Here is a 12,015-nt window from a genome sequence, read left to right as displayed (position 1 = left end):
TGTTTCCCTTGACTTAACCTAACCCAAGGAGGACACTTTCTACAGGACCAGCTGCCGCCTTTTTAGCATTCGCTCTTTGTACCAGGGAGCTTACTGCACATAAATGAAGGTACACAGAGGTTTGGCTGGCCTTGATGAAAGAGCCTACGGCCCACTCAAGGCTTCCTCAGAGTGGGCCTGACAGCAGGTACCAGAGCCTTTGGCCCAAAGCAGAACTACCAGGCCCCGGTGCACCGTAAAAAAAAATTGCTGCAAATAGTGGTGCAAACACAAGTGCACCGGGCCCTTCTCCCCTCATCCCTGTCTCCTACTACTTCCTCTTCTCGCACCTGACGAGACCCTTGCGGCCCATTTCTCCCCCGCCACATCATCTTCTTGGCACGTACCCCCGGTGCCCTCAGACAGCTGGCTTGTGATTAAAATGGACCAAGCTAGGAAGTGCCAGAGGGAGTGAAGCCTATCGTATCGAATTTCCTTGGCCTTTTATAGGGACTCACCATGAACCCAGAGAACGCAGTGTGGTGGCCCGGGACCCAGTAGGCCTGTGTTGCTCCAAATCTGGCCCAGTCCCCAACGGGCTGAAGCAAACCACTTAGCTCTCTGGATCCCATCTCTATAAAAAAAGGGAGGTTGGCCCAGGTGATCTCTAAGGTTTCCCAATGCTGAATATCTGAAAGTTCCCTGATTCTACTGTCAGAGAAACGGGGGAAACTCAGAAGCCTGCTGATCTGAACCTTTTAAAGTGATCCCTCAAGCCCTTTGCTGTATCTTTTACTCAATTCCTTCTTTTGTTTATTTCGACACGAAGGCATTTTTGGAGAATTTTATCAAAATAATAAAACATTATGGTTATATCAAAATTCTATGAATAAGAATTTTTGGACATTCACCGACCAGGAGTGCTCTAGCTCTCTCTGAGGCAGCGATGGGGCCCTATTAAACGCTTCCTGTAAGCCAGAAGATGAAAGTGTTAAGTCGCTCTGAGGTCACACACAGCAGAGAGAGGAAAGGGCACTGGCCTCCTCCCACCTCTCACTTCAAATCAGCAAACATCACTGAGAAACATTTCTGTGCCAGCTGCCAAGCTAGGTACCAGACACCAAGATAATCATCACTAAACCTGAGGAGCTCAGAGTCTAGGAGGGGAGATCAACAGAGTCTCCCTGGTCGTAGTAAAATTAAAAAAAAAGAAAAACCCAAATTTTATTCTGCTACGATAGCTGACTGATAAGGAGGGCAGGGAAGGAGGGGACCAGGGACATTATGCGACTAGTTTTTGTATTCTGGATAACCCTGGCCCACTAAAGCACTGTGCCAAGCCTGAAGGACTGTGTCTGCTGGGCCATAACCACCTTCCGCTGCAACTTGGCTGAACTTAAAAATGAACAGGTGACTTGAAGGTGATGGCTGATGATGGAAAAGACAGCCTCTTCCTTCTTCCTGTGACCAGCACAGTCAGCCGTGCAATCCTCTGAGAAAAAAAAAACTTGACTTTTTATAGAGCGTTGATCTCGTCCTTTCATTGAAACAGCCCCAAATGGTCAGGAATTGAAGCATTTAAACTCTCATGATAAGAGTACCACAGCGCTTGGGGACAGCCCCAAGTGGAGAAACAGTGGGGCTCGGTGACAGTCTGGGTGACCTTGGGCTAATCAACTTTTCTTTCACTGTAAAAAGTGTGTGTGACGTTCACTTCCCTAGGTAATGGGAACACACTTCCAAAGCGTAAAAGAAATATAAAAACCCTTAGCGGGCACCGACTGTCAACCACATAAGCAATCTCTACAAAAGTGTCACTGATTGGCCAATTCAGAAACTTTCACCTTGGCAACTCCACCCAAATCGGACACTACTCTTTTCTACCAGAACAGACACTGCTCAGAAGTAAACAAAGTACTTCCCTCTGTGGCCGCCTGTGGTCGGGCTCCTCTGAGCTCCACCTTGCCAGCTGCTGAGGGACTGCCTGCCTGCTGACCGGCTGCTTGGAAGGAATAAGAGCGAGGGAGGAGGTTTCAGGAGTGGAGAGGAGGAGTGGGAGAGCCTTCCATGTCACAAGAGTTCGGTATATCAGACTCATCAGCTGATCCTTGAGAGCCTCTGACGTTCATTCTCTACTCCACAGAAAAGCATACTGTTTACTGAACTCTAGAAGCAAGCAACTTGCTTGTGGGTTACCAGCAAACATTTTTTCTTATGCAGTCACTGTACCACATCCCAGGGACTAAATGAAATGCAGCACATCACTAGAACATTTTCAGATGACCTGGAATAATCCCTGTCCTTGATCTCCAGTGCTTATTATTGGAACACAGTGAATTAAACAAACTCCATGGAAAGATAGTCTTCACATGTATGTACTTAAACACATGCACAGTCTAAGCATACTAGTTCCGTAAAGACCAATCCAAAATAAAAGTGATACTTTCATTACCGGTAAAGAACATTACATCTATTTTAATTACAAAGAAGAATATAGTAATGAAAAAAGGCACCTAAAAAACTGAGAGTTGTAAGCATTAAGGGAAAAAAATGACATGCAAATTATGGACACAATTTTTATGTCATATTTAAGAAAGCGTTTTCCTTGGGATTCGTTCTGTATGCGGGAAGGGACTGTTGCACTCTTTTCCCACTAAAGCACAATGAAACAAGCCACTCAGTGGCACTCTGCCGCCAGCACACAGCCATAAGCCCCATCACAACAGTGAGAGCAGTTTCAAACAGGTATCAAGAAAAGTCGCAGAAAGCACTGCTTTTTGTTATTTTCACCCTAAAGTTGCTGACCCATAGTTCGCGCGGATTTTCCTGATATTATGTTTACTGCCATCAAGCTAAATACAATTTACTGGTTTAATACCCTATTATTTAGTTACCTCTGTTTGTGTTATGAAGTTTCAAATAAATTAGATTATCTATACCGCAGGATTTTCCTGAACTCGATGTAGAATCTAATTTATACCGCAAAAGAAATTGGTCCTGAAGTATCAAAGTACTCTAAATTCTTTAGTGTGGCACCCCCTTCACACCCACAGATATACTGCCACCCCCAGATATGTATAAACGCAGAAGCCTAAAAGTTTCATTGGGCATTTTTGTGAGGCAAAATCAAAGAAACCCAACCCACCTTGTGAGTTCACACTAGCCTTACCTCAAACCCATGAAAATCAGGAAAGATAAGAAACACTACAATCTGACTGTAATTGTGAAAACTGAGTAAGCAAGTATGATAAAATATTGCCTTTCCCCTACGTAGATCATAATTAAGAAGCAGTGTTAAAACAGGAAAGGTTTTTCTAACTCCCCCCAGATGAAGAAAACAGGTTATTTTTTCATTGTTTCTGTAGTGTCCATTCAAGGAACACACATTAAATAGGCCAAGCCAAAAACAAACTTCAGCAGTGCCAGCCTCACAGGAGCAGAAGGCTTTCCACCTGGGTACTGATGGAAAAGTGAAAGGAGTAAAGTGCACAATAAATGCAGCGATGGGAAAAATAATTGGGGGAGATGGATAAATCATCCTGCCTCCCAATGGTGGCAAACTTTACAACAACTTTTTAGAAGCAACAAACGGCAGCACCAGTCTTTACAGCTATAGAGATATGCATACACACAGCTACTTGGAAGCCAAGCACTGTGTTTGCAAACATCCACCATCATGCATTTACAATACTGCAAAACATGGCCAGAAAGCTGGGAGATTCCTGCTCTTCGATATCCTCCCCGCACTGTCAAACACAGAAGGTCATTTTGCCTGGTCGCTTAGTTCTTTCTCTCCCTGCATCACACTAGTTTTCTACTTTGGGATTGCTCAACTTTCATACGCATCGGAGTAAAATAACTATTCAGCAACTTTATTCACCTTGGTTAAAAAAAAAAAAAAAATTCATTGTGCAATGCCCAGGAAAAGCTGACACCAGGACTGTCTCTCCGACAGCGCTTGCAATTACAATCAGAGGAGGGGGGGAAAATCCTGTCTGATCAAATCCAGAGAGTCCTTTGAAAAACAGAAACGATTCCATCAGGGGGGCTGAAGAACTTTTTTTCTAAGACGACCACCCCTCGGGAACAAAAGTTACATTTCAGTCACATGTTGGGTGTAGGAATACGGAGCAGGAATTTTTTAAAGCGCACTAATTACGGGGGTGTTCTACAGTTCTGGAGACATCCCGGGTTCCTCCTGTCCAACTGTGACGGGCATTCGTTGTCAAAAAGAAAGGGGGTGGGGGCCGAGGCGCCGGCAGGGGCTCGGCGGGGGGCAGCAGCAAGGTTACGCTAAAGGGTACGGCGGCCGCCGCCGCCGCGAGCTGCATCTCCTCCCCGCGCGCCCCAAATAATCTCCTGCGCGCAGAGCAACTGCAACAGCCCCTCGGAGCAGCCCGGCACGGCTGCCCCGGCCGGGCGTGCAGCTCAAGGCTTTCGACCACGGAGAGGGAGGGGAGAAGAATTTTACCTTAATGCTACACTGAGCAGGAGTCTCAGACATGTCTCACAGCGAGAGAGATCAGGAAGTTCTCAGGTTTTTTCCACTTTCCTTTCCTCTCCCCAACCCAGAAACGCTCCAGGGCCAGCCGGACGCGGTCATTTAAGAAGTTTCTTCCAGCATCTCCGCCGGCAGCCGCCCCGGGGGTCTGCGGGCGCGGCGGGCGGGCGGCCGCGGACTTGGCGCGCGGGGCGGCGGGGGCGTGGGAGCCGGCGAGCGCGGCGGCGGGGTCTGCGGGTCGCGGCGCGACGCATCGGACCGGGGCGCAGCCGGGCCGGCCTCCGTCTCTCCTCCCACCCGGCCGGCCCCCGCCCCCCGCCCTCCCTCGCTCTCCCTCGCTCTCTCGAATGTTTTCCTTCCTGGAAGAGAGAAACTGAAAGGCAGAACTGAGAAAGCGCTTTGCTCATTGATCTTGAGAGTTTCAGTGCAGAAACTGACGTGAATTCCCAGCACTGAGCTCTGCCTCTTAAAGGAGCCACCAGGAAATAAAAGCTCGGGTTACAGCCTGGCATCGGGGAAATAAAAGCCGGCGGGGGGAGGGGCGGCCGCGGGGGCGCGGGCGGAGGACACCGGGGAGCGGGGCGGCGCGGGGCGGCGGTGCGGGGACGGGGCGCGCGGCGCAGCCCTCCGGGCCGGCCCAGGGCGCAGCCCCCGGCCCTGCGCGCCGCGACCCCCGCTGGCCCGCAGAACGCTTCCCGGCCGCGGGAAGGCGCCTTTGAAAAACGTTACATCGTGGCCCCGACACCACAGAACAGGTTTATTCAACTCCTCCCACCTCCCCCAGCTCAGTCTTAGACACACGGGTGTGCACACGGGTTCTGAACATTTTTCCTGAGCGCAGATGCAACGAAAATAATTATGTACGAAGGGCCATTCCGGTAAGGACGCGGAACCCGGAGGAGGAAATAAAACAATAGCCTTTGTTCTGCTTCTCGACCGCTGCCTCTTTAAGAGAATCCACCAGGAAATGGGAGATCGGGTTACAGACTGCACACGGGGAAGCGAGGGGCGAGCGAGCGCCCGAGCGCGACGCCGGAGACAAAGCCGGGCACCCGCGCCGCAGAGCGGGGGCCTGCGGGTGGGGGGATTCCCAGGGACGTGGGGCGCCCGGGGACGCGGCAGCGCCGCGCGCGAGCTCGGGGATGCGGCCGCCGCAGGCGCTTCCCGGGCGAGCACGCGTTCCGGGGAAGGGCAGGCTGCTGGGCAGTTATCAAAGGCAGCTGAGTTCCTTTTCCTGACCACCCCCTCCCGTTTCGAAATCCACTGCCCATTTAAAGAAATAGCGGCCGCTACCAACCGAAATAGGTGACTCGGCTACAAAGTTGACCGGACGTGTTTCTGCAGATAATACCCCTCCCCAGGACCGCTTCTCTCAAACCGTCATTGGCCAATTGGACGTCCCTGGGATCCTGCAGGGAAAGGAATATTTGGTTGGGAAAGCAGTTGTGGGAAGTTAAAGCCGGTAGGGCAGAAGGTGCTAGCCTTGAGCACGAGTGGTCTGATCACTCTATTATTTTTATTATTATTTATAGACTCTCAAATTGCCCTGGAGTGTCTACTGCAGAAGACTGAGAACATTTTAATTATGTTTAAATTCTAAACCCTGCTAATACATACATAGGGGTTTAATGTGTGGATGTGGGATGTTAAATGAAATTTGTTGTAATTTTGTCTTTATACAGTAATATGTTAAATACACTATAAATATGTATATGTGTATATATACATATATACCTGTACGTTCCCTGCACGGAGCCAGAACACATTTCCCAGATCTTCCCCCACCCCATGGATTTTTCCTACCCACTTTCCTTCACCTCTCTGCATCATAAAATGTGTTCAGACTTGTACAAACAAGACTTTTGTTCACACATTGATCAGAACACTCTCAACCAGAATTTATTAAAGGAGATGGGGTGGGAAAGAGTCCTGTTGCTGGGAAGGTGGGAATGGGTTTTTGTGAGCCTCCAGGAACCTCAGTTTTTGCCATCTAGTGATCCTGCCCTCCCTGTGAGATCTCCGGTTTGTCCACACCACCTCCTCTGCCTTTGCCCACCTGCTCCTCCCCCTCAACAATTATTTGTTTACCTTCGCCCCTCTTAACTGACATTGCAGATAGTGGTTCTGATGTCCCATTGCTGGATTAAGTCCTCTACATCTCTTATCAGTGTGATCTCTGACAACTCAATCAGAATTGCTACAAAATGGGTGGGGGAGAATAGCACCTATCTTAGAAGATTCTAATATTAAATGAGAAAATATATAGAAATGCTTCCTTAGCACAGAGTTATATGCTATATGTAGTCGCAAGTTAGCTACAATTATTCTTTAACCCCAGAATTAAATTAACTCTCAATTTCCATTCCTAACTCCTCCTTACCTTCTCCAAGTGATTCATAGATGTTTAGTTTGACATGGAATGTTTGCGGTTCCAAACCAAAATACACAGTGACAGCTGTGGCAAAAGCTGCATTTAAACCAGGGTTTGACAATCTCTGTAACAGGTGGAAAGTAGATATTTTAGCCTTTATAGGTCAAGAGACAAAATTGAGGACATTAGGAAGATACATATATTACAAGAAAACAAATGTCCACAATTTTTTTATTGACAAAATGCAAAGTATAATAATAATAGCAATTTTAATATAGAAGAATGGAAATCTTTTCGGGGGGAATAACGTGTCACTTGGTTAGGGTGCAAAGTAAGTGCTGTCTATCATCAAAATTGCAAATGTTCATCTATTAATGTTGATTTTTAATGAGATTTTATGTACTTCATTTTTGCAAACATCTTTCCACCCAGACAGGTACTGCCAAATATTGATATCAATCCATGAGCGTGTGATTTTACTTGAGTGTATTCATTGCTTAGAAGGCGTTTCTAAAATTCTATTAGAACTCTATAAATTCTTTTAATATTTCCCCTTTAGCATGCCATTACATTGCAGGTTAATCACTTCCAGTTGAAGGTTAGGTGGAAGCTCTTCACTTGCACAGTTAAGTGGATTTCATATAATATATGGAAATTTCCCTTGCACTTGCATTGAAATCCAAAAAACACCATTGGAAATATAGTTTGAGTTCAGAAAAATATAACTGCTGCAAATTTGTGTTGGAATGGAGATCTTGCTTCTTGTTTTAACTTTTGACAGCATGGGAAGTGTGTAAAACAGCTTGACGTTATTTGTGAGTCAAACAATGTTAGTTGTGTCAAAATGATTTTACTGCAGTATAAGTTTTGCATATAAGCCCTATTTTGCCTTGTAATTTTAGGTTGAATTCCTGAGGAAACATTATCAAGTCTGTAGTAAAATCTCATTTCCAAAGCCATTCAGTGTTCAATAATAGTGGTTGAGGGAAGTTCTTTTCATTCATTCATTTCCATTTGTCCATTATTTCTCTATTCCTTGTGTCCTAACTTCTTTTGAGTAAATCGGATATTTTTATATTCCATTTCAATTCTAGCTTGTCTTTCTAGCTTTTATTCTTTATGTTAAACATAGCGGAAATTACGATTTGCATATTTAATTATCACAGTCTACCTTGAAATAATATTATTCTATTTTGTGATTCTATAAAAAATTCACAACAGCATAATTCCATTTATCCATCTCCCATCCTCTGTGACATTGTTGTCTTATATTTTACTTCTATATGTATTATAACATTCACTATACATTGTATTTTTATCTAGAAATTTATAAATATATGCACATAATGAATGTATTAAAATGCATGTTGCTTTTTATTTTGCCTAGATATTTATTCTTTCTGGTACTTTTTTATTCCTTCTTGCAGATCTGGTTTTCTGTCTGGTATCAATTCTCTTCTTCAGGAACTTCTTTCAGCATTTCTTGTAGTGCCGTCTTTTGGAGACAAAGTCTCCCAGCTTTTGTATGTCTGAGGATGTCTTTATTTCATGTTCATTTTTGAAGGATATTTTTACTCTATATCAAATTGGAGGTTGACAGAATTTTATTTCCTTTCAGCACTTTAAACATGTCATTCCTCATTTTTCTCCATTATTGTAATAAAAAGTCACTTGTAGTTTATATTTTGGTGCCCCTGTGGGCAGTGTATGTTTTTTTCTCTGACTGCTTTTAAGATTCTGCTCTTTAAATTGGTTTTCAGAATTTTGACTATGAGGTGCATAAACGTGGTTTTCTTTTCATTTATTCTACTTGATATCAGCTGCAGTTCTTAGACCTGTAGGTTGATATCTTTCATTAGTTCTAGAAAATTGTTACTTGTTATCTCTTAATATTTTTTCTGCCCATTCTATTTTTCCCCTCTTATTACTCCCATGATGCCAGTGTTAGATCATGTGATATTGTTCCATAGATCTCAAATACTGTTTTGTTTATCTTTTTTCTCTTTGTGTTTCAATTGGATGCTTTCTATTTATCTCTTTTCAAGTTTCCTTCCTCTGTTTTTTCCAATTTACTATTAAGCTCATCTAATTAATTCTTTACTTCTCATACTGTATTTTTTATTTGTACCATTTCCATTTGCTTTTTAATACTTTCCTGAAATTTCCCATCTCTTTGCACATGGTTTCCACCCTTTCCTTTAGATCCTTTAGTATTTTTTGTCAAAATGTGATAATTCTAAAACTTGTGGTATTTCTTGGTTAACTTCTATTGATGGTTCCCCTTCTTGACCATGGGTCACATTTTTTTGCTTGTGTGTGTGTGTATGTCTTTATATTTTTTGACTGTGTGTTGGACATTTTATGTAAACGTACAGTACACAATGAATTAAATGAAATATCCTCCGAAAGGGCAATACAACTTCTATCAGGCCACTAGAGTTGGGGCTGAGTCAATATAATCTATAGTTGAGCTGGGTTTTGGCTTTGTTACAGCTTTAGTTTGATTCAGTTTACCATTGGCTTCAAATATGTTGAAGGTAGGATCAGGTCTTTTCCTGTAAGAAAATATTGTCTTAGAGCAGTTTATTCTCAGTATTTCTGCCCTGATTGTTGTCTTTCTTAGCATCAAGTCTTGGGGGAGGATCTCTCTTCTCTCCTGCTCCCTCTACCTACAGTCTTTGTCAGCTGAAGGCCTGGAGGGCTGGGGGTTTTCTCTCAGCTCTTCTGCCCCTCTACAGGTCTTTCTTAGATGAAAGACCAGTGTATCTCTGAGAGTTGTTCTCAGCAATTCTTCACTGACCTTGTTTCTGTGGGCCTACCCCAGTAGTTAGTGAATATCAGTGGGAAAGAATTGTGAGGTGTTATGGTGTTGCTGTGTGCTTGTGGCTTCCCCGGGGTCTAACCTGTCTCATCAGCCCACACACTGCCATTAAAATTTGTTAAAGGCTGGTTTCTTTTTACCCTTCTTTTTTGTTTTTTTCTTCTTCCTTTCCTTTCGTTCGGGCTGGGACCCACTGTGGGTCTTTCCTCATATAAAGGACTGTCACTTTCTGAAGTTTAACTCAGTTGTTATTTGTGTTCTTATCTCTCTGGTGGCCTTTTTAAAAACTATAATTATGTAGTCTATCTGGTTTGTTTGGGATGTAGAGTGAATTATGGTCTCTTAAGACTTTCTACATACAAATTGGAAGAGCAACCTGCATGTCTCACCTTTGTCCTCCAAAAGAGTGATAAAGAGGGGTAAAGAGTGGGGAATTTGTGGAAGTGGATGTGTTTAATTTAAAATCTTAACAGTTGTTATTATAATATAATGTTATACTTGACAAAATGGAATTAATAACATTTTAAACAATACAAACTACAATAACAAACACCATCCTTGTATCTATGCCAAACCAGAAATGACTTAATATAATGGGCATGCTTTTTGAAGAAGGGTCTGTCATAGCTGGTGGAAAGAGAAAGCAGAGGAGAAATGCTTATGTTTAATCCCAATAAGACATGGATTTTTAAATGTTGGGAATCAGTGCCCTAAATTATATAATTTCCTTTATTTTAAAGTCAGGATGCAATCCAAGAAGCAGAATCATGCATGTGCATGCATGTGTGTATGAGTGTGTTCTGCTTTTCTAATTTCATGCCAACTGATAGAGCACAGGAAATATATATAGGGCAGCCATTTTGGAAGATGAGATGGATGTAAAGTAGGTGAAATCAAGAACAAGCTAAAACTCAAAAGCATGAGCCGGACCATGAGAACGGACTGAAACCTGTGTCAGTTCTCATTGCCTCTGACCTTGACAGAGTGGGTGTCCTACACAAGCTGGGGCTCTTTGTCATGGAACTAAACACACACACACACACACACACACACACACACACACACAAACATCTGGCCCAGGGGTTATAGAAGCTGAAGAAGGATCCTGGCAAAGGTTGAGCAGTCACAGCCTCAGCCACTGCCTCACACCCATGAGGCGAGCCAACAGATAAATGACAACGTGTGTGAGCTACGGAATGTCTGTTGCTTCATATCTACCCTACAAATCACTCAAGACTTGCTCTGTGGCTCACCGTAACTGGAAACATACAGGAAAGGGAATTCTGGGAATATGGTTCAACCTAGCCAAGTTGTCACATTATAAAGTCACTACACGCACTAATTAGCTTTCTATCAGCCCACTCTTTGGCAGTTATAGTTTTAGAATTTTTCAGGGCTTTTGTCACATATTTTTCCACCTAACCTTCAAACTATTGTCTTCCATATGCCTTCTCTCTGTGGCCTGCCCATCTTTCTTACTAATGCCATCATATTATTAACCTCCAAATTAATGAACCTCAAAATAATTTTTGACATACTGCTGCCTTTTATGTCATGTATATTGCTTGTTGCCAAATCTTTCTGTTTCATTTATAGATCCCCCTCTGTATTTCCAGTCATCGTTCTAGAAGCAGCAGCTCTCCAGTTTGGATTATTGCCATTTCCTCTTTTCCACCACCAAACTTCTGTAGTTCATCTATTATTACTATTGAATCTTTCGTCTCTGCTAAAACCATGTATTAGTTAGGGTTCTCTAGAGAAACATAATCAATAGAAGATACATAGATATGTAAGAAGAGATTTATTAAGAGAATTGGCTCATGCAATTATGAAAAACAAGAAGTCCCATGATAAGCAAACTGTAGAACCAGGAAAGCTGGTGGTATAATTCAGTCTGAGTCCAAAAACCTAAGAACTAGGACCTCCAATATCTGAGGTCAGAAGAAGATGAATGTCCTAGCCCAAGAAGAGAGAGAGAAAGAATTCATCCTTCCTCTACCTTTTTGTTCTATTCAGGCTCTCGATGGATTGGATGATGCCCACCTACATTGGTGAGGGTAGATTTTCTTTACTCAGTCTACTGATTCAAGTGCTAATCTCTTCCAGAAATACCTTCACAGACACACCTAGAAATAATATTTTACCAGCTACCTGGGCATCTCTTAGCCCAGTCAAGTTGACACACAAAATTAACCATCACTTTATTACTCTTATTTCTATTTTTAGTCCTTGTCCCATATTATTCAAAATTTATCCACACAAACTGCAAAACTGTTTTTTTTCTGTCAAGTAGTACCTGAAAACCACCTCTTTCATAAACCCATCTCACACTACTATAAATAG

At 43.3% G+C, this 12,015-nt stretch overlaps 1 protein-coding gene across 2 annotated transcripts in view; it reads right to left on the bottom strand.

The window, feature by feature from the left end:
- ETV6 (ets variant 6) overlaps positions 1-4,744 on the bottom strand; it is a 238,309-nt gene extending 233,565 nt beyond the window's left edge. The window contains exon 1 of one of the 2 annotated variants that reach the window (XM_012655798.1): positions 4,451-4,744. In XM_012655798.1, the coding sequence (XP_012511252.1) occupies positions 4,451-4,483 (33 nt within the window). In that variant the 5' untranslated portion in view covers positions 4,484-4,744. The remainder of the gene's footprint in view (positions 1-4,450) is intronic. The other variant, XM_012655799.1, reaches the window with a different exon arrangement.
- Positions 4,745-12,015: the final 7,271 nt, after the last annotated feature.

Source organism: Propithecus coquereli, unplaced genomic scaffold, assembly GCF_000956105.1.
Source record: "Propithecus coquereli isolate 6110/MARCELLA unplaced genomic scaffold, Pcoq_1.0 Scaffold487, whole genome shotgun sequence".
NCBI classification, from domain to species: Eukaryota; Metazoa; Chordata; class Mammalia; order Primates; family Indriidae; genus Propithecus; species Propithecus coquereli.
The sequence above is the reverse complement of the archived record's forward strand: the minus strand, read 5'-3'. Positions and strand labels throughout refer to the sequence as shown.